At 36.7% G+C, this 23,536-nt stretch overlaps 1 protein-coding gene across 1 annotated transcript in view; it reads left to right on the top strand.

Moving 5' to 3' along the window:
• Positions 1-1,245: 1,245 nt before the first annotated feature.
• LOC107752864 (disks large-associated protein 4-like) overlaps positions 1,246-23,536 on the top strand; it is a gene marked incomplete at its 5' end in the record, with an annotated part of 33,734 nt that continues 11,443 nt past the window's right edge. The window contains 7 exons of the mRNA XM_016568935.1: positions 1,246-1,387; positions 3,694-4,490; positions 7,523-7,602; positions 10,066-10,164; positions 11,592-11,739; positions 12,850-13,087; positions 22,909-23,279. Of these exons, the coding sequence (XP_016424421.1) occupies positions 1,246-1,387; positions 3,694-4,490; positions 7,523-7,602; positions 10,066-10,164; positions 11,592-11,739; positions 12,850-13,087; positions 22,909-23,279 (1,875 nt within the window). The remainder of the gene's footprint in view (positions 1,388-3,693; positions 4,491-7,522; positions 7,603-10,065; positions 10,165-11,591; positions 11,740-12,849; positions 13,088-22,908; positions 23,280-23,536) is intronic.

Genomic DNA, 23,536 nt, shown 5'->3' with positions numbered 1-23,536 from the left:
TGTGTTCCAGCACCATCTGTGTGTGTGTGTGTGTGTGTGTGTGTGTGTGTGTGCGCGCTTGTGGTGTTTTGCACAATATATGGCTGATAGGAAAATGGCAAAGTGCAATGCATATTTTGCTTGTCAAGTAGACTATTACTTCTGTCATGTAAAGAATTATGTGCAGCTTTCCGTTAATCAAGCATGTCACTCTGTGTGAGAATTTTCTTGACTGAAAACGTCATGCCAGTCTGTCACACAAGATGAATAATGTTTGAATGATAAAAACACTCAGTAACCACAAATTCTTTAAAATATCTTGTTTTTGTTATGTATCTACACTGAAATAAAGTTAAACTGCAAAAAAAGTATTTCTTACTCAATATTTGTGTCTAGTTTTCCTGTACAAAATCAAGGTACACTTACTTTTTCCTGAAACGTGTTAAAATTAAGTGGGTTCAAGCTTAAAACAAAATAAAAAAAATATCTGCCAGTGCGGTAAAAAACAAATAAACAAACAAACTTAATTCAGATGGAAAACAAGTTTATTTTTACCCCATTGGAATTTTTTTTAAAACTTATGTGAATTTTGCTTTTCAAGTAAATGCATCTTGATTTAAGAATGTTTAAATATTTGTCCTGGAAAACAAGACAAAAATACTAAATAAAAAGAAACTGATAGTAAATTTCACAAATAAATACTAAGAAATGGCAGGTAACACATTGAATTAAACATAACATTTTGAAAGTTGGAAGCTTGTTTCCATCATGAAATTAAAAAATTAAATAAAAAAGGTAATGGTGAATTTATATCTCACAATTCATTTTTTTTCTCAGAATTGTGAGTTTATATCTTGTAATTCTGACTTTTTTTCTCAGAATTGTGAGGAAATGCCAGAATTGCAAGATATAAATTCAAAATTACAAGAAAAAAAGTCAGAATTGTTTGATAAAAATTGTGGATATTTTTTTATATTAGTTAATAAAAATACAACTGTTCATTGCTAGTTCATGTAAGCTCAGGTCCATTAAATAATATTAAGATACAACTTTTTCTTTTAATAATGTATAAAGTAAATGTTGAAATGCACATGAAGACTAATATGAAGATTAATAAATGCTTCAGGAGTATTTTTCATAGTTCGAGTTAACTAAGGTAGTTAACAAATGAAACCTTATTATAACGTGTTTTCTTGTAAACATGCTCTAATAATCTTTCTTTGATTTGCAACTTCTAAAAACATCACTTTTTCTCCTGCTGTTCTATTCGACCAGGGCGACTTCGGTCCCACGGCCGACAGCATCGGGGGAATCAGCACCGGGACGCTGGGGACGTCTATGTCCATGGGAATGGGTCTCGGAGTGGGACGGACCGCCATGATCACCAGCGGATCCGCAACTATATCGGGTAAGAAATGTAGGACTGTCTTGAGAAGTTGCAGCTAAAGTATGCAGCTAAACATCATAAAGGTAAATGCAAAATTGCATAACAAAACAAAACTCGTCTTACTTTCTAAATTGTTTCTTTTTTCATCTTTTAAGCATAAATTTAATGAGGTTTATGTTTAAAACGAACAAAAAAATTTACTTTTTTAATGTTTTTTTTTTAATGAAGTCTCCTCTGCTCATCAAGGCTGCATTTATTTGTTCAAAAATACAGGAAAAACAGTAATATTGTAAAATATTATTACAATTTAATAAACTGTTTTCTATGTGAATACATTGTAAAATGCCATTTATTTCTGTGATGCACAGCTGAATTTTCAGCATCATTACTTCAGTCTTCAGTGTCACATGATCTTCAGAAATCATTCTGATTTGCTGCTCAAGAAACATTTCTGATTATTAACAATGTTGAAAGCAGTTGTGCTGCCCAATATTTTTGTGGAAACCATGATGCATTTTATTTTTCAGGATGCTTTGATGAATAGAAATTTTACTGAAAAATAAGGACAAAAATTAGAATTATTTTGTGCCTTTTTTTTCCCATGGAACACATAAGATGTTTATATAATGTCTGCACTGCTCTAGAGGCTGTTGAACTCCAAAAATCAATCAGTCAATCAAATAAATAAATTACAGTCATCTATATGACTCATGCATGTCATATGCAAGTCATAAAACAGAATAAAATTTGTTCATTCTCAAATTTAATTTATGACTTTAAAACTTGCACTTTGCACGATATTTAACTTGATTTGTGAGTGACGTCAAACCTGTTATGCCACATCTTCTGCACCGCATTCAATTTTGCATGAAATTTGCTCTACTTATGTTGATTCTGGTGTAATAATATAGATAAAGAGGAGGTTTGTAACGGAATAGCAGTTGTCATTGTCTCCTGTCTTTTAATTAAATCCTTTTTCTGAATATTTACAGTACAAATTAAGTGTTTACGTATGTCTAATAGTATCCTAATGTGACTACTTGAAAAGCTCTAAAAGTTAATGATTAATTCACTTAAAATATGTTAACGCTTTTTATTTGTAGATGTTGTCTGCATTGTTTAACACTCAGCATGCAAGTTATTCAGATCAGGTAATGCTAAAAAAACACCTGCAAAATTAGTGCTGATCGCAATGTTCTAGGTGCAATGGAAAGGAAAGGACGTGTGGCCAAGTATTGTGTCCCATACTTGGAATTTGTGCTCTGCATTTAACCCATCCAAGTGCACACACACACACACTCAGAGTCATACCCATGTCATTATACAAATTTGTGTCCTCATAAATCACAACCACGAGCGCACACACACACACACACACACAAACACACACACACACACAGCAGTGGGCTGCTGGGAGTTATTCACTCCCTCCACCTACAATCCCTGCCGGACCTGAGACTCGAACGTGCAACCTTGGGGTTACAAGTCCGACCCTCTAACCATTAGGCCACGACCGCCCCAATTAGTGATGAAGCAAACATAGCAATGGATGCAAGGCCAGTAAACCTCAGAGATGTGTGAAAAAAAAAAAGACAAATGAGTCATTTGACCTTCAGAATGTATATTCTTGTTATTTTATTTTCTGGTTATTATTTTTTGTCTCACTTAAGACTTTTTTTATGTTTCTTAAAATACAGCATAAATGTGAGCCTGGAGCACAAAACCCGTCATAAGTAGCACGGGTATATTTGTAGCAATAGCTAACAATACATTGTATGGGTCAAAATTATTGATTTATCTTTTATGCCAAAATCATTAGGATATTAAGTAAAGATCATGTTCCATGAAGATATTTTGTAAATTTCCAACCATAAATATATCAAAACGTAATTTTTTATTAGTAATATGCATTGCTAAGGACTTTATTTGGACATCTTTAAAGGCGATTTTCTCAATATTTAGGTTTTTTTGCACCCTCAGATTCCAGATTTTTAAATAGTTGTGTCTCGGCCAAATATTGTTCTATTCTAACAAACCATACATCAATGGAAAGCTCATTTATTCAGCTTTCAGATGATGTATAAATCTAAATTTCGAAAAATTGACCCTTATGACTGGTTTTGTGCTCCAGGGTCACAAATGATGTGCATTTTCTTGAAATACAGCTCTGTATACTGCTACATTTATTTTTTAAAGGCTAAATAGCAACTGGATAAATTAATTACGATTTAAGTGAATAAGATTTAGGGTTTTCACACTGAATTATGACATTGCTTCATGCATTCTGAATCTTTCCTGTTTGACCCTCCTGCTCTTTTCGCATTTAGGGGCAGGAAAGATGAACCGGTTGCCGCCTAACCTCCTAGACCAGTTCGAGAAACAGCTGCCAGGTCAACAGGACGGCTTCAGCACGTTACAGTTCCATCGAAGCACTGCGGTGACGACGACCAAACAGCAGCAACAGCAGCGGACTGACAGTCCGGGAAAAATACGCTACTTGGTTCACTCCGTCCAGAAACTGTTCGCTAAATCCCATTCGCTGGAAAACTCTGCCATCAAGGGAAACATGAACGGCCGCAACAGCAGATCGTCGAGCAGCGATGACAAACACCATCGGAGCAAAAGCAAAGACCGGGCGAAGAGCGAAGGAACGGCCAAACGGAGGCCACGATCCAATATGTCCGGATACTGGAGTTCTGACGATTTGGACAGTGATGTTAGTAACTATAGGAACCCGATGGCCATGATGACTTTGGGTCGTCAAGCGGTGGGATCCGGACCGGGGCCGGGCGGACAGGTGGCATCCAGGTACTTCATGCAGGGCTACAGCACCATGAGCGAGCACATGCTGAAATCCTCAAAGAGTAACAGTGACCTGAAGCACCAGGGGCTCCCTGCACCCCCGGGACCTGGTGGCGGCAGTGGAGGTGGTGGGGGGGTCGGAGGAGGCCGAGGGCCGATGTTTGATGGGAACTTTGGTAAAGGGGGACCCTGGTCCACGCTTACGTTAGGACCCTCCAGACAGGTGTGCCAGAAGGGCTCGGCCACGCTGGATCGCACCCTGCTGAAGTCCAGATCTGTCCAGCAGGATCTGGGCTGCCACGTCCTGCAGGTGCGCGGGAGGGTGAGTGCATGAATAAAACTCAGTTATTGTGTACTGTATTGCTGTGGTGGAAGCACACTTCAGTGCACAATATGGTCCATTTGAGATGTATACATATGCAGGCGATCTACACATGCACTCTAGAAAGCTTCATCTTTGTGTCTTCTGACCGATAAAAATGTCTTTGTAGTCTTTTAAACCAAAGTTGCGACTCTTGTTGCAGTCTCCGCTATTTGTGACCCTGGACCACAAAACTCGTCATAAGTAGCACGGGTATAAGCAATAGCCAACAATACATTGCATGGGTCAAAATTATCGATTTTTCTTTTATGCCAAAAATCATTAGGATATCAAGTAAAGGTCATGTTCCATGAAGATATTTTGTAAATTTCCTACTGTAAATATATCAAACCTTAATTTTTGATTAGTAATATGCATTGCTAAGGAGTTAATATGGACAACTTTAAAGGCGATTTTCTCAGTATTAAAATTTTTTTTGCACCCTCGGATTCCAGATTTTCAAATAGTTATATCTCAGTCAAATATTGTCCTATCCTAACAAACCATACATCAATGGAAATATTAATTCAGCTTTCAGATGATGTATAACTCTCAATTTCGAAAAATGGACCCTTATGGCTGGTTTTGTGGTCCAGGGTCACATTTTGTTGTTGTTCTGTCTCTTTAGTTTAGTTTTTTACTAGTCTGAAACAAGGGCCCGGGCCAGTGTTGCCATTTTTTGGAACAACCGATTAGTGCAAAATCAATTCAGTGCACATGTGTGACCTGCATGTACAAAGTGCACGTGGTTACAAAAACCGGATGGTGCACGTACAGTATGCGCATACTATACTGGTGATGAAATTTGAATCACACGCACTGTACGCAGACCCTCACATACACGTAAAAACCAAAGTATACTTTGGCCTTAAAGTATACTGCAGTTTTAAGACAAACTCTTAAGACCTTGATATACTCACAGCACAGTTCTTTTTCATTCTTCGCTCATGAGTAAAAAGAAGTTTACTCAAATGCGCCACTCCACCCATGGCTTAAGATAAATATATAAATATGTGTTTTGCACTTTACTCTCAATAACAAAATAAACACAAGAGAAATGACAGCGGTGAGAAAACAGCAGTTAAGAAAGCATCATGGTCATAGTGTTGTGGGTGTTTGCACGAGCTCTGCAATTCGGCACTCAAGTAAAGTCACATCATGTTTATTTATGTAGCACTTTATACAATAGATTGATTTAAAGAAAGGAGCTTTACAGTAATAAACATGAAAAAACAGTGTCTGTGTTGCTTTCAAATAGAACTTTACAGTGGTGGCCAACATTGTTAGAACATCTGACAGATCTGAAAACAGCCTCCAAAACATGATTTCATTTCATAATGTTCATGAAACATGCAGATGGTTTCTCTGAGCACAACAAATATCAAATGAAGTGAGTCGTACTGTTTTTATCCACTTTTAACTTTAATATTTGGTATGTCCACCTTTTGCAGCAATTACAGCAGCACATCTCTCTGGCATAGTGTCAATATATTTCCTGAGAACTTCAACACTAATGTTATCCCATGCCTTCTGCAACTCGAGCCAAAGGCTTTCCTTTGAATGTACAACCGATCTGTCCAGTTTATTTTCCAACTCGCCCCAAATTTGCTCGATGGGGTTGAGGGGGCCAGTCCATCATCTTCAATGTTCCAGCAGATTCCTCCCGTCGCACATAGTTCCGGCAATAGTTAGTTTTATGGGTATTGTAATGGCCAATTCAACAAAAGCAACTGAAACCTCTTAAATATGCCAAGTGTTCTAACAATTTTGGCCAGCACTGTAATTTCTACTGTAAAGCAGCTCTCCAGAGTGTTCATGTTTTTAATTGCGTCTCACCTCGACAAACTGAACAGAAGAAATGAACCAGAGAAGATTTCCACGTCAAAGCCACACCTACCTTTTACATAATCGCCATGTGCCAATGGTAATGCCAGTGTTTCCCAGCCTAAGTGAAATTTTCTAGAAAGTTCACTTTGGCAAGTAATTTTTAAGACCCAAAAATGAATTCTGAATGAACTTCATTTTGGCCTGGTTTTGTTCTAAATGACATCACACCAGTTTGTTTTTCAGTTTAGCTTAAAGTGTATCTGGGTCTTTAAGCCTTGTTTAAACTGTCAGTCCAAATCTGTGCTAATCCGATGGGAATCCGATCATATTTAGTGTGAACAGCAAAAAATCACATGAAATACGATGCAAAATTTCAAGCATCTTTCATACGTGGTTTGAAATCCTTTTCAAATCACATTTCTGGAAATCAGTTTCAGTCTGACCACTCTGATTGGAATTTGCATAGCTTTTTCATATGCATATATTCATACATACTGTACATACAGATACATACATCTCATGTATGTATACATGATATCACACATTTGATCCCACATTATAATGGTGTGTTTTATTTGTTTCATGTGATGTTTATTAGGGGCTAAATCTGAAATGAGAACACAAAAATAGACCACGACATGACCATCAAGTACAGTAGTTTAGGTCATGTACAGAATACACAGAAGAAAATGTATCTTCTTTTCTAATATTTTTGTCTTGTTTTTCATTACAAATATCTAGACCAAGACATATAAGAAGATATTTAAGATATAAGAAGCAAAATGACAAGATATTATTAAGTCTCGTTCTCTGATGTAAACATGTTTCCATTTGAATTAAGTTTATATTTCTGATCCCACTGGAAGATATTTTTTCTTGATTTAAGCACAAACTCAGAGTTTTCAGAAGTCATGTCTTGTTGTGTCGTTTTGCTTGTGTCTTGATTTAACAATGTTTGTACTAGACTTTTTTCTACTAGATTTTTGAAATGCTCTTCACACTAAGAAAAGGTTCACTAAAAGGTTCTTTGGGGAACCAAAATTGGTTCTTCAATGGCATCACTGAGAAAAAAAACCCATTTTGACACCTTTATTTTTAAGTTTGTGGTCTGGAAATCAGAAGGGCAGTGAATGTGCATCTGCAGTGTCTGTCTGATGTTTGTTCAGATGCCCTCCACCGACTGGATGGGGACTCTGGGCCGAAGCGGGCCCATGGGCGAGATCCCCTGTAGACGGATGCACGAGTCGTTTACGAATCATTTAGAAATTAGGTAAAATTAAATCTGTTTTTTGAGAAAACTAACGTGTTTTTTGACCTTGCATGCACACTGTAAAATGGTGGTGATGAGAAAGTCACATGATGAACCAAAGCTCATCACAAAACAGCTTTTCTACGAGCTGCGGAGGGCAATACTTTTATATAGACGGTGCACAGTGTCACTCACACAAACACTAAACCCCATCATGGTGACACACGATACTAAAATAATGCAATAAACATTAATTTAACAACATTAGATGTAAGATTAAACCCTAACACATGATGAACCAAAGCCCATCACAAGCAGCTTTTAAATGTTATATTTTTAAATATATAGAAGGTGCACAGTGTCATTCACACAAACACTAAATACCATCATGGTAACACACATGATGCTGAAATAATGCAATAAACATTCATTTAACAACATTAGATGTAAGATTAAACACTATTGTACACAACTGATAAGAAAAACTAAGAAAGAAACATGTTATTTCAACAAAAAAACATCAAATTTGAAGGGTCTTCCAGGGAATTCTGGGAGTGTCAAATTACGGTTTTTCACTGTAAATTATACAATGACTTTTTCTTTTTCGCTTCCAAAAAACATATTTTTAACAGTATTTTACTGTGAAATCACATTAAATGTAATTAAATTTATTCACCGAATATAGTATGGAAACTTACTGTTAACCAGTTAACAGGTTTTTACTGTAGCAGTGAGGGCTCACGGAAAGGAGGGGTTACGAGAGACTGATTCTTTGAACTGCTTCGCAAGAGTCGTTTACCAATCATTTAGAAATTAGGTAAAATTAAATCATTTTTTTGAGAAAACTAACATGTTTTTTTGACCTTGCATGCATGTAAACCTGTTTTAGGAGACTCATAAAACAATATTAGCAACCTTAAAAATGGCATAATATGGGCATTTTAAAACAAAGCTCTATATGCACAACCGCAGTGACCTGTTTCTGTGCAGAAGGCTGGAGATACATTAGGGTACAAACACAGAAACACACACTGGTGGTCTGTCACGACGCCAGAGACCCCGTCTGAGGTGTGAGCTCTATTATGTCATGCCTTCTGGATCAGGATGAGTTTATCGGTGTTGATATGCATCAGAATCCAGCTGTGCTTGTTCATCTGCTAGATTAAGCACAGCTGGTCTTTCTCCCCTGCATATGCTGAGCCTCGCACCAGCTTTCTGCTGCTCACATGTAAAGAAAGCACATCTTATACTCTTGAACAGTTGCTATTTTGCCCAGTTTGTGGACATGAAATGTGCATTTGTATTATCAATCAATTGTGATTTTTTCAACAGGTATCTGGTACAGATCAGATTGTGTTATATAATTGCAAAAACACACAAAAAAGTTGCATTTGCATCCAATTTGTTGTACTTTTAAATGTGCTTCTAAATCAAATCTGACGTCATCAGTGAAGTCTCATTCAAACAGTAATGGTGTTTAGTAAAAATGGCAAAGTATTTGTTACATTTGTTGTGCTGCCTTTTGTTTTTGCTGATTTAAATAAAATGATTGTGTCTGGTCAGAATGAATCTCATTACTTTATTACAGTGCAGTATTATTTTAGTAAAACTAAATATTTACTACTACATTATTTATATATGCATTTTCAGTTTTCATTTTAATAATAGTGTAGGTTTTAATTATTTTATGTGCTTTATGTGTCATTTTTCATCATTTATTTTCATTATTCATTTGTTTCATTTTTAGTCATTTTAGTACTTAAACTTATTCATTTAAGTTAGTTGCCAAGTCCATATTTCTAACAATGTTTCTTTAACAATAATAAAACACTAAACCACCCTACAAATAAGCCTGATTTTTTTTAGTGCAGTTTCATATATTATTCTTTTGGTTTAGTGAAGAAATATGGCATGGACGTGTTTTCTTCAGATTGACCCTAACACTTTCCTCTCCTAACCCTGATTGTTTAGACTATATATGTTCACAATGGTATACTCGCTTATTGCTTACTGAATACAGTGCAGTATACACTATTTTCTGATTAATAGAAAGATTTATTAATAGAAAATGAAACATGGAAATTTGTTATTAAACTTAAAAAAAAAATTAAACACAATACTAAGAATATTGTTGTCACATGATGGTACATGCGAGTAGCATGTAATTAATTTTTGTGTGATTCAAAAAAGAGATTTTTTAAAAATCACTGCTGCTTCAGAACATTTGCATTTTGTGCACAGTATACTTGTGCTGAAATAGTAAAAGCAGTATGTTAGGATGCTGTTCTGAACATAGCGTTTTTCTCTCGCTGGTGTGTGTTCTTCAACATTTATAAGTTTCCCTTCTTTAATGACTCGAACGTCTTGGTTTGAAGCCCCGCCTCTTCTGTTTTAAGCACCTCCCTCTTTCTGCACTGTAAGCTCCTCCCCGTCTCACCTGTAACCCTGCCTTCTCTCCAGCCGTCTGCTGGACTACTCGATGCTGCAGGGGGATCTGGAGGCTCTCTGGTCCCCCCTCCACAGCATCAGCACCCTGCAGCAGATCGGACGCTCTGTCAGGTCAGTGCAGTGAGGAGAAATCTGGCCGACCGACCGCAGCTCCTCACTGACCGCACAAAGGAGTCGTCGCACCTGCGCTGCTTTCCTCAACTCCTCTCAAATTAGGAGTGCTGATTGAAAATCGGTTTTTATTGGCCCTGAAACAGTTCTCCTACTCTGAGATGTTTAGTCTGAGGTGGTTTTCTCCATACAGCACAGATCTGATGTTTGGGTTTTGCTTGCATTTCATCATTGCAGACAAGTGGATTGTGATTGGAGAGAGAGAAAGCCTCCTCAGCGCTTGTTATGCTCACCCTAACTGCTATAAGAGCTCTGATTGGACGCTGAATGGAAACGGTACTTTGCTGATTGGTCGTTAGCTGTGCTGCTTCAGTCTGATTGGATAGTCAAACTGTTTGAGGAGATTGTGTTTTTCATTTTAGAGCAGCAATTTTCAGATCTCCTGTGTTCTCCAGACTAATGACACAAATCAGTTATGATGACGGATGGATGATGGAAAGATGGATAGATTCATTTCTGAACAAAAACTGGAAAGATAATACATTTCCTAATAAGTAAATGTTTCTTCAGTAGTTTTGTTGCAGCTTTACCATTTCCATTTGCTTTATGTGCAGTAGACCAGGGGTTTTCAATCTTATAGATGCCACGGACCCCCCAAATATGATCAATATGAAAAAGGCATAGAGTTTTTTATATGAAGACCCAATTTATACTGTGAAAAATTAATATCGTAATCATAATAATTTTTTTCCTACTGATTATAGTACTGTACTGTTAGATGTATTATTTATTCATTTATTTATTTTAATTTAATTTCTGTTTATTTCATTAAATCTAATTTTTTTTATTTGATCCTATTTTTTATTTGTTTATTTAAAGCTGATTTTATTTATTTGTTTATTTACATCTTATTTTTTATTTGTTTTAATATTTTTAATCTTGTATTTATATTTTTATGTTTATATTTAAAATATATTATATTATATTTACACTGTTTTCTCTTTTATTGATTTCTTTTTTTTAATTTAATATTTGTAATTTTATTTTAAATTTTCCCTAAATTGTTTACAATTTTTTTATATTATTAATTTAATCTGTATTTTATAAATTTCATTAATTCGTTAAAACTAATTTTATTTATTTATTTTCATCTTATTAATGTATTTTTTTAAATCTTGCATTTGTGTTTAATTTATTTGGTTTATCTTTTATTCCATTTACTTCTATTTATTCATTTTTACACTTTGTTTTACCATAAACATTTTCACTGACCCATTTTCACTCCCTTGTGGCCCCTGGGGGTCCCCGGGCCCCAGTTTGAAAACCCCTGCAGTAGCCTATAGAGCTGCTTGAGCTGCTTGTGGCCTTTCTCTCATCTCCTGCCTCTTCTCTTCTCTCTGTGACCCCTGTCCCCTTCCTGTCCTCAGCTGTCTTCCTTCTCTGCGAGAGTACTCTGGGAATCGCAGTCTGGATAACCTGGACTGCATCGGAGGCAGTTCTCCGTTCCCAAACTGGGATGATGACGACTTCAGTCAGGGCTGCAGCACGCTGGGACGCGGCAGCTGCATCAGTCAGGTCAGACCCCTCATGACCTTTGAGTTCATTATAGGACACGGCCGACAGATGAGGATGAAGATGCATAATATGCATTGAATATAATGACATAGTCTTTCTGATAAATAACTTAAGAAATGGGCTGATGTATCAGTGTGTCACTCATGACCTTTGAGATTATACATGATCCATTACAGCTCACAGAGCTTAGAGAAATGCATCAGCTCAAAGACTAATTAGTAATTAAACTGACATGCTTTGCTCAGGTTGCACATTTCCTGTATGAGTGCATTAATGCAGTTTTATCATTTGATCAAAAATACAATAAAAACAGTAAAATTGTGAAATATTATTACAATTTAAATTCACGGTTTTCTATGTAAATATATGGCAAAATGTCATTTATTCCTGTGATCAAAGCTGCATTTTCAGCATCATTAGTCATCAGTGATCCTTCAGAAATTATTCTAATATGCTGATCTGCTGCTCAATTTTTGATAATGATGAATAGAAAGTTAATTTGATTTAAAATACATGTAAAAGTTTAATTTGAAATAGTTTTCCGTGACATTCTAAATGTCTTTACTGTCATATTTGTCACTTTATTGTAACAATTTAATGCATACTTGCTGATTAATAGTATTAATTTATTTTCTTTCTTTTGAAAGGTAGTGTATCACGGTTTCTATGCTTTCAACATTGATAATAATCAGAAATGTTTCTTAATTAAGCAGCAAATCAGCATATTAGAATGATTTCTGAAGATCATGTGACACTGAAGACTGGAGTAATGATGCTGAAAATTCAGATTTGATCACAGAAATTAATTACATTTTACAATATATTTGCATAGAAAACAGTGAATTTAAATTGTAATAATATTTCACAATTTTACTGTTTTTATTGTATTTTTGATCAAATGAATGTAGCCCTGGTGAGCATAAAAGTCCAAACTTTTGGCCACCAGGGTAGTAATCATTGATTGTTGGGTAAAAATGTTTCAACAACTGGCAGTGTGTATATAATGCATAGTGCGCAGTATTCAGTAAAGTCATTCTGAACGCAGCCATGCACCCGTCACTGTTCTTTCTCAATCATGCCAGCCCACATCAGCCGTCGCTCTGTCAGCAGGTGCGAGACATGGAGCTGAGTCAGCATTATGGAGACGAGCTGGAGGACATGCATCCTCACTCCCGCTGCAGCGAGCCTCCTGACATGCCCATGCCCACATGCTTCCGCTCCCGCAGCCATAGTTACCTTCGCGCCATTCAGGCCGGCTGTTCTCAAGACGACGACACGGCCTCGATGGACTCTGATTCACCGCCGCCCATGACCACAACGACCGTACGCACCTACAGCAACAGCACCGGTGAGTACAGACCAGCAGAGCCAGTCTGACCAGTGCTCAGAGAATAACGAGAACAAAACATCTCTGGTGTGTTTCTGCTACAAAAACATTTAAAACAGAAATGCATATCAAGGTTTGATGGTGTTGCTCATTGTCCTGTCCAAAAAGAGTTTGTTTCCTCAACAGTCATGCTGTTGATCTAATGACACAAAATAAACTGAAGTGCAATAAAGTTCAAAAGTCAGTCATTCAAAAGTTTATATTTTAAGCATTTTTATTTTTATTATTTACATGCCCAGTATTTATACTGTAGATGTAGGGAACTAATTCCTTTTCACTCAAGTGAATATTTCTAATATTAATTTCTAGATACACACAAACTGTAGAGCACAAAAAAAAAACATTTTCATTGCTGTTGCCCAGAATAAAGAAAACACTGAACACCTTTTGTGACAACTTGTTGATTTATTTCCTTGGTTTTATTATTATTATGAATATTATTATTTATTTATTTAATGAATTTCTTTATTTTTATTTTTTACAAGAGGCGCTGCCTCCCTTGACCCCTTGGACATATAATTTATAATTGCTGTGTGTTTTTGTTGTGGTGATAATTATTATCCTCCTTTTTTTTTTTGCTGTTTCTTTTTAATTTACTCATGCACAATTATATATACAAATATTTTATTTGTTTTATTTTATGTTATTTTATTTGTATTATTATTTTTTTTTCTGCAAATAATTTGACAAAACAGTAGTTTTTTTCTTTGCAAATTCCTGCATAGCCTACTTGAGAACAGAGAGAGAGACCCGCCCCCTCTCCATTTCATTCACTACTATCCTCAGAAGGGGCGGGCCCTAGTATTCGCGTCACACACTTAAGTGGGGCGTATCTATCGGTCTGTTGTCCAATCGCTTGCACGCAAAACAGTGACCGACAGCTCGTTTGTCCAGTAATGATTTCCGACGCGTTGTTTCCTACAACAATACTCCGCTGCATGTCACTAAGGCGTTTCCACACGGTTCTTTCTTTCCGCGACGTGGACGCTCTCATGATGATGGTGATGATGTTGCGTTAATATAGATGTCATTATATGAGCGAAACAGCGACGAGTTGAGCATCATTTCCAGCGCGAGAGCAGGTGAGAATCAGATATTGCTGTTCATGTGATGCGGACCGACATTAACGCACGTTTATCATTTATACACACACACACACACACATACACACACGTGTGGATTTTGCTTTAGAATTGTGTTCTTAAAGATGGCAAACGTCTTTTTAAAAGATATTTCATGTCTGGTGATTGTATTGATTGGCTATAATAATAATAAGTGTTATTTAAATTAATCATAATATTTTATTGTGATGGTTTATAATGACTTATTTCTGAGTTATTATACAGGCTGATTATTATAGTTTTTTATTTTTTTTTGAAAGACAATTTATGTATGACACACACTTATACACTCTCATTCTCACACACACACCCTATAAATGCAGCTCAATGATCCCAAAACAGTTGTCATGTCAGTTTCCATGGGGAAGTATCATCTGCAGTGTGACTTCTGTAGGGCAGCTAAACTTGACCGCCCTGTCAGACAGGAGCATTCACTGTGTTTATGATTACAGCATGAGGAGGTTTTACATTACACACATCGCTCTGGTTAAAGGTGTCACTTAGCATTTAATTGCTGTGCATTGCTCTGAAACAGGTTCATTCATCTGATAACAGGCCTTAGAGAAAATTATAGTTTGTGTGTTATAGACACAGTCTGATGGAGAGGCTTCTGTTAGTTTATGCACTCATATTTCTTTCAGATGTTTTTTCTGTGAAGAGTTAAGCGCTCTCTTGATGTCTGGCTCTTGTATAATGTTTTGTATTGCGCTTCCGGAAGTGCTGTATTAAGCGACAAAAGACATTCAGAGTGAGTTTTGTCTGTGCAGTGGCTTGGATAAATAGGCCAACTCCCAGGATGTTTGTACTGAAACAATATAACAATGCATCTAGTTTTTTCCACAATGACCGACTTGCATGGAGCATATTTCACCTGAATCATGGCATGGAGCTTAACATGTTAATGTCATATTTGCCTTATGGTTTCTGAATGAATGTTTATGTAGATATGATTTCTGTAGCTGCAATTCCAGGTTGTAATCTTTGTGTTGAAGTCAACATGAAATCAAAACCATCCTTACTGTTGACTTTAAGCGCACAAAAGCACATTATCTGCTGCTTGATCTGATTGTTTATGACTTCAAAACGGTGGATAGTATGATCTCCTCTCATGGAAATCTAGAGGCTTTGTTTGCATGGCTGCTGTTGCTATAGTTCTTCTCTTTGGGGTTTTACAGCATTTAAACATCAGCAGCGTTTAGAAGTATCTGACACATGCTGCTTTCTTGGAAAGTGTCTCAAGAAACGCTGGGAGGAAAATAAGCTCATTTTAAGGAGTAGTTCACCGCAAAATGAAGATTCTGTCATTATTTGCTCATCCTCATGACATTCTAAATCCGTACCGCTATTTTCTGTGCCTTATGAAAAGGGAAAAACTTCACAGCAGCCTTTGTAAAATAAACAGTTTTTAGATAAATCAAACCTTTAAAGGGATAGTTCACCTAAAAATGTCCTTCATCATTTACTCACCCTCACGTTTTTCCAAAACATAAACTTAAAAGAAGACATTTTGTAGATATTTTGCTGGGGCATACAATGGAAGTCAACAAGGAAATTCATACAGTTTTGGATCAACATGAGTGTGATTAAATGATGACAAAATTTTCATTTTTGGGTGAACTATTCCATTAACCTCTCATAATCTTTTAGGCGTAGTATTCTACTAATATGTCGACTAGGTTTTAAGGCTGTTTCTGAGGTGAGGAACACACACATAGATGAACCGTCAACGCAATAAACTAAGTGTCAGCAGCAGAAAAGCCTGTAATTAGGGCTTTTATTAGTTATACAACCTTCATCACACCCAGAATTAGTGAATTTACTAACACACCCATGTCCTAGAATGTAAAATGGCAAAATAATGTGAGATTTCTCAGGTCAGAAGGTTTGGGATTTCCATTTGCTCGTTTTTGCTTCAGTTATTGGTAACCTCAAGGAGGTTATAAATGCTTTATGAAAGAGTTTTAGACCACAGAAAGCTGGATGAAGCGCCGTTCCTGTTGCTAATCATTTGATTAGTTCAAATTCTTGCCTGGATTATGGGAATAAATGCATTTAATGTGTATTGGGTTTATTAAGCTAACTCTTCCAAATCCACATAATGACCCAATCCTTACAGATTCCAGTGGCGTTGGTCACCACATCGCTCTGATTTAGAGCTCATATTCCACTTGAGTAAGCAACTAAAACAATGACCCTGATTGTCATTTGTGCGTTTTTACATCAGCTGCATTTATTACCTTTATTCTACACAAAGCTTCTTATTTCTGTCTTACAGGATTTGTGTTGTTTGCTGCTGTATTATTAGTCAGGATTTTCCCTAATTATTTCCAAAGAAAAGTAAAAGCATCTATAATATTTTTCAGCAAAACATAACAAGCTCATTTGGAGAGATTGTTTTGAGGAATAGATGTCATAATGCATTACGGATTAAAAAATAAATAAATTCCCTTCACAAAGACCATGTTTGATCTAGTTTCATTGTACAGTAAAATAAAATAATGGAAGTGAACTGAGCTACATCAACGTTTAAAGTCTTTCTGATGTGGCATTCAGTTTGCATTGAACAAACCTCCGAAGAAGTAGAAGCTCTGCGGCTATAGAGGTTATTAATGCCAAGATGCTGCATTAGCAGTGGATGCTTATTACCACAATGCATCTGCCATATTGGAAAGGTCAAGATCCATGAACATGAATTAACAGCAACAGTCCCGTGCATCAGATTTTCATAAGATTTGGTTTGTCATAAACGTCACACAGTTCTGCATATTGAAAAGTCATGCAAAATCAAACGAGAGTTGGTGAAACGCTCTAGTAAAATAATATGGTGAAAACCTTGACATCATAACTAAACTAAGCATGCTTATGAGGTCACATGACTGTCCCAAACATGACCTCCCCAACAATAGGCTTGGTCTAGACCTGGAATGTGACTGAGAGGAATTCTGCAGCATGTGTGTCACAGACATGAGCGGAATGTTGGCGTGATGATGTCACAGTGGTGTTTTGTCTTCTGGCGCTGTGCAACAGTAAGAATCACTTCTGAATCACATACTGATATTGGCGTCATCTGATTCACACTGCCTTCACTTTGACAGGATTTATGTAATTACAAGATGACTAACATGAGCTGCTCACATCCTCAGACTCGTTTCTATGGCAATGTTCATCATAATAACACTAAAATGAGTCATGTGTGGCTTTATTGATGACAGCGGAACACTTAAAGATACTTAAAGCAAAATACTAAAGAAGACGTGCATCAGGTTACTGGCTAAACATTTATTTACATACATACGTACACTATCTATCTGTCTATCTATCTATCGATCTATCTATCTATCTATCTATCTGTCTGTCTGTCTGTCTGTTGTTCTATATCTATCTATCTATCTATCAACACATTATTATCATTATAAGTAAGCACATTTTCCAAAAAAAAACTAAACAAAAACATTATTAATGCACTCGGATGTTTTACTTTTAAACTTTTTTGTAATTGTCCTTATGCTCAGTGTTCATTGTTTTATATTCTCATAAATAAAAATTATTTTATTTTATTTATGTGATTTTATTTCATTTTAAAAGTTTGACAAAGATTTATTTCTCGTCCGAAACTTTGACATAACACAGCACAAGAGGAATTAGTACACTGAAAAAAAAAGATTAATTGAATTACAATTTTTTTTTTTTTAGGTAAGTGGTTGCAATCAATTTATTTTAGCTACATTTAAATAAACAAATTTCGTTGACTAACTTTCAACATTTTTTTTTTTAATTAAATGTAGTTAAAATAAATTGTTTGCAACCACTTACCAAAAAAAAAAAATTAGTATAATTTTTTTCAGTGTAATGGCTAATGGGATCGATCTGCACGTCCTAATTGAAAACTATCATCATAGAGAGCTTTCCATCCAAAGTTTAAAGTGATTTCTACTTAATGCACTTAAGGAAAGTAGTATTTGCTTTTAGAATAAGGTTTTGAGAACCGGTCATTAACAAGACCCTCTCCGCTTTAGAGTTGTTCAGCGAGTTATTAACATTCCCTCATGGCTCAGTAAATGTCTCGTTTCATTCGCACAAGCAAGCCTCTGCTCTTCAGAAACCCGGGATTTCTAGCCTAATGAATGATTTATGCAGAAGCGTAGAGTCTTTCCACAGGCGATCTAGGATGCTGACACAGACATTACAGCAGCTGCTCCAAACAGACCCGTAAAAATACACCAGCTGCATCTAATGCCGATTTCATAATGGCCCTCTTACTGTTGAATTCCAGCGAATGAAACCTTTCTGAACTGCTCTTTCAGACAGTCTGTGAAGGCGCAGATGTGAATACCGAAGAGAACGAAGGATTATTGCGATCATGGCCACACCTGAATGATAAAGTCAGACTGGATGGCTCACACACACCACACCAGTGTTGACTCAGCTAATGGCACAGTCGCTTCACTATTTAAGATGTGAAGGCAACACTATAAAGAGAGTTTTAGTTGTGTGAATGGAAATTTGCTGGATTTTAAGGTGTTTGTCTCTAAAGGCTGAAAAGCAGATTTAACCTTCACAACAAAAACGTAGGAATTGACGCTGCTTTGTAACGTCTGGATGACAGAGATCTTTTGAGACCAGATCAAATCTGATATTGAGTAAGTTTGAGGAATCCAGCTCTTAGATATTAAGGCATGCAAACAGATATTTGTTGGTGGCCTTTAGCTAGTCATGTTACATTCCCGCCTTAATCACAAACATACATCTACCAATCAATGTTTGCAGAAGATCTCTCCACCTGACGATTTATAAATATGATATGTATGTTTAGAGAACACGTCTGTCATTTGCTTTTCGCTTTGCAAGTGATTTATTGTCCTCTGCTTTTCTGTGTCATCAAATAGTGCTGAACATTTATGCTGCTTCCTGATTCACATACTGTCCATCCTAAATAGTAGTGCTGGGCGGTATACCGGTTCATACCGAATACCGGTGTTTATTTTTGTTATGATATGAATTTTTAAAATACCGCAATACCGGTGTATGTCGCTTAAACAACGTTGGGTATTAAAAGGGGTCGTGTTTAGTCACTATTTAGTGTGGTATTTTTTGACAATATTCACTCATCATGACAGTAAAATAGGGCATTCTAAGTCAATATACTGCAGTATTTCCTCTCTCAATCAGTTGAAAATATGGTTAACACCCGGACATGCATGAAAAAAAAAATATCGTCATGTACCGTGAAACCGGTATAATTTTGAAAAATACCGTGGCATAAATTTTTGGTCATACCGCCCAGCACTACTAAATTGTATTCAAAATTAGAATTAAGTGCAGATCCATGCGCACTCTAATGGCTAATATTGCCCACAATCCATTGCACATAGGACGAGAATTCAATTAGAACTACAAACACAAATAAAAAGTGTTAAGAACTACAAATATGGCAGACATCCAGGTGGATGCTGCACACTGGTGGTGGTTGAGGAGATTCCCCCTTTCTATGTAAAGCGCTTTGAGTGCCCAGAAAAGCGCTATATAAATGTAAGGAATTATTATTATTATTAGATATGTGAGGCCGATGGTTAAACAGAGGTTTAGATGAAGGGGTTTGAGTGATCAATAATCAGTATCTAAAGTGGCCGTGTAAATGGTGAAGATGCAATTATGGCGAAGTATTACAGTATGTCCCAAAGCTTGCCTACTATACAGTAAACACTCAGAAGTATGTACTTTTTCTGCGCAAAGAGTACATACTTTTAGGGCGTAATAGAAGTAAGCGAATTGGGATGCAGCAGTTGCATTTAACATAATTTTGTCCAAAGCAGAGAAAAACAATTGCCAGTCACAAGTTTACCTCTGTAATTTGCGTCAGTTCAGAGTGATTATTCAAAATTGGTTTCATTGGGAAATGATTAACGTGAGGCTCACAGAATGCACATAAAACTATATTAATAATTGGCATTTGGTTAAAATGATCCAATAACCCACTAGGCATATGTAACAAACAGAAGCAGAAAGTTGTTTTAGAGGGAGCGTGTGTTATTTTGATTAGAGATTCTTTAGAAGAACTTGCCCTGATGATTCATTCGCAGAAACACCAAGTTGCATCTCTAAATTTATCTCCTTTAACGCAGTAAATAAACAAGCCGACCTGAGCAATCGACTAGCCAACCGTCTTCCCCTTCATACAATCAGGAACTGAACATGAACGCACGCATGTAGATCAGCTTTTGTCCGTATGTTTGCGAATGTCTTTGAGAGTTTGCGCTGGGTTTTATGAGCTGTCGTGAGAGCTCGTTTAACATGTACAGCTGCACTAAATGTGTTTGGAGTCTCAGTATGGCTTTGTCATTTTAAGAAAGGAACGTTTTTAAGAATATTATTTTTGTGTCTAGAGTTTCTGCATAATGTTTGAGTATGAAACATGCATGCGGCTCTGACGCTCAGATTTACAGCACACACGGGATTCCTGTGGGCTTGTTATGTTTGCCATCGTTTCCGTCTGCCAACTCCACCCGAGTGCTGCTGCGGCGCTGTGAACTCACACTGAGACACACACACACACACTGGGGTTACAATGGGCATATATTTGGCAAAATAAAATCTTTCTCTTCTCTGCATTTCTCCTCTTCTTTAGCTTGCTTCCTAATCTGGTTATCTGATAAACCTGGCATTGTATATTACGAATATTGTTGCTTTTTGTTTTGTAAGTCACTTTGGAGAAATGCATCTGCTAAGTGCATAATGTAAATGCAGTCCACTTTATTTCTCTCTCTGTCTTGATTTAAACCCAGTAACCCATTAAAAACTGCTAATGCAATCAATTCTGTGAACAAATAAATGAATGAGGTCAAATACTCTTATGCACTAAAATGCAGCAGGATCTGTATGTCAGATATTTTAGTGTGTTTGTGAATCTTTCTTTACAACTCAGACTGATATTTTGTTACCTAATGCTGCAGTGACATTCAGAGATTTTAGCGTGGCTTTGGAGTCCAAATATATTTCGGGGCCGCTGTGGGGCTGGAAAAACAACTCTGTTGTTGGAAAGAAAGGTCGCAGGCTGTGTTGAGTTGACGTCAGAGTCACTGCCATCATAAACACGGACAAAACACACACACACACACACACACACACACACACACACACGGACACATGTACACGCTGAGAGCTGTGAGGACCAGACTACAGCTGAGAATTATTGTTAGTTGTTAATAATATATAGAATTATTATTATTGTTGTTGTTGCCAACAGCTTTTGAATTTGCTCATCAATCTTTGCCTTTGCAGGTTTGTGTGTTTGAGTCAGCTTTAATATTCAGTTTTATAAATATATATACTCTTGTCTGAATTTTAATTTATATTTATGAATTTACAGTGAATTTACATATATTTGCAATCTTTACTATTAATAGCACTAGTGAATAATTATTGAAACTTTTACAGCAGCAATGTTTTGATTTTGAAGCAATAAATGCATAGCATCAAAAATAAATTTGTTACAAGACATCAACATTATTTAAAAAATAAAAAACAATAATTGGTTGTATATATTAAAATTGTAGTTGTTTTTAAGATGTTCATGTATATTATGTATTATTGCAGCCTAACAATCATTTCGTTATTGTGTCAAACATATCAATTATGGAAAAAATATATTTTGGGAAAAATATATAGACGTTTTATATGTAAAATTCTATTCATATGTGTATTCTGACAATAAATTTGAATGTATTATGATTTTATATGTATTTTAAATTTTTTAAGTCACTCTTAATAGTAATAGAGCCAAATTAATGAACCTTTTATGGAAATTCATTTTGAAGCATCAAAACAAAGAATTGAAAATTAATTTGTGAACATTTAGAACAAATTTTAAATTCATACATATTTAATCATTATTATTAAGTTATGTATTTCAAATATTATTTAAAAAATAATAATTATATATATTTTTATATATGCTATTATCGCTGTTATATATTAAGATATAAGATATAATATTTAGTTATATTATATAATACATAGTTATATTAAGATATAACATATATGTTAAGATATATTAAGCTGTATAAGAGGAATGTATTCATTATGTATGTATGTTATATATTCATTGCTGTAGTCTAATGATCATATAGTTATTATGTTAAACAGGGCTGGGTTGTGCATATACATTATGGGGAAAATAGTGTGCGTGTACTTGCATACATTCAAATATACATCACGTCAACCACCGAAGTGATTTCATGTCTTGCATACTAAGTTTGAATGACGTGTCAAATGTCTTTCCATCACTTTCCATCTCATCACTCTAATGTTTTATGTTTCTTTCTCTCCGTGTCTGCAGTCTCCACATGTATGACCTCCTGTAAGAGGGTGGCTCCGCCTCCTGTTCCCCCTCGAACCACCTCCAAACCCTTCATCTCCGTCACCGTGCAGAGCAGCACCGAGTCCGCGCAGGACTGCTACCCCGACCGCAAGAGCGAGGTCAACAGCCAATCAGGACGCAGCAACTCCTCGGACAGCCTCGACAGCCTGGCCAAAGGGTCACGACCACAGCTTCCTGTAGCGCCGCCCCGTGTACCCCAGGCCGTGGTCATCTCTCCCAACGCGCTCCGAGAGTCCCATCATATGACTCTAATGTTTTATGTTTCTTTCTCTCCGTGTCTGCAGTCTCCACATGTATGACCTCCTGTAAGAGGGTGGCTCCGCCTCCTGTTCCCCCTCGAACCACCTCCAAACCCTTCATCTCCGTCACCGTGCAGAGCAGCACCGAGTCCGCGCAGGACTGCTACCCCGACCGCAAGAGCGAGGTCAACAGCCAATCAGGACGCAGCAACTCCTCCGACAGCCTCGACAGCCTGGCCAAAGGGTCACGACCCCAGCTTCCTGTAGCGCCGCCCCGTGTACCCCAGGCCGTGGTCATCTCTCCCAACGTGCTCCGAGAGTCCCATCATATGCAGGTGAAGGGGGAGGCGCTCGCTGCGGACGAACCCCCTGTAGACCCCGTCCCGAGACGGAAACTCTCCTCCATTGGGATTCAAGTGAGTTTACTGAGCTCAGGCTGTCACACACTTGAATATGAGTGGATTTTAGGGTTGCATACCTTCATTAAGGGGGTCATAAGACTAGGGTTGGGTATCGTTTGAATTTGATCAATTCCGATTCTTATCGATTCCCAAAAACATATGAAGAGTGCATTTGCAAAAACAGATAAACTCCGTTTTTAACAATTCTCAGAAATCATGTTTTTTCATTGTGCGTTCCAATTAATCTCAATCAAACTTTAGTTGGGTTATTT

The sequence above is a fragment of the Sinocyclocheilus rhinocerous genome, unplaced genomic scaffold (genome assembly GCF_001515625.1).
Source record: "Sinocyclocheilus rhinocerous isolate Xijiao unplaced genomic scaffold, SAMN03320098_v1.1 scaffold291, whole genome shotgun sequence".
NCBI classification, from domain to species: Eukaryota; Metazoa; Chordata; class Actinopteri; order Cypriniformes; family Cyprinidae; genus Sinocyclocheilus; species Sinocyclocheilus rhinocerous.
Note: the sequence above shows the minus strand (reverse complement) of the source record. Positions and strands in the feature narration are given on the sequence as shown.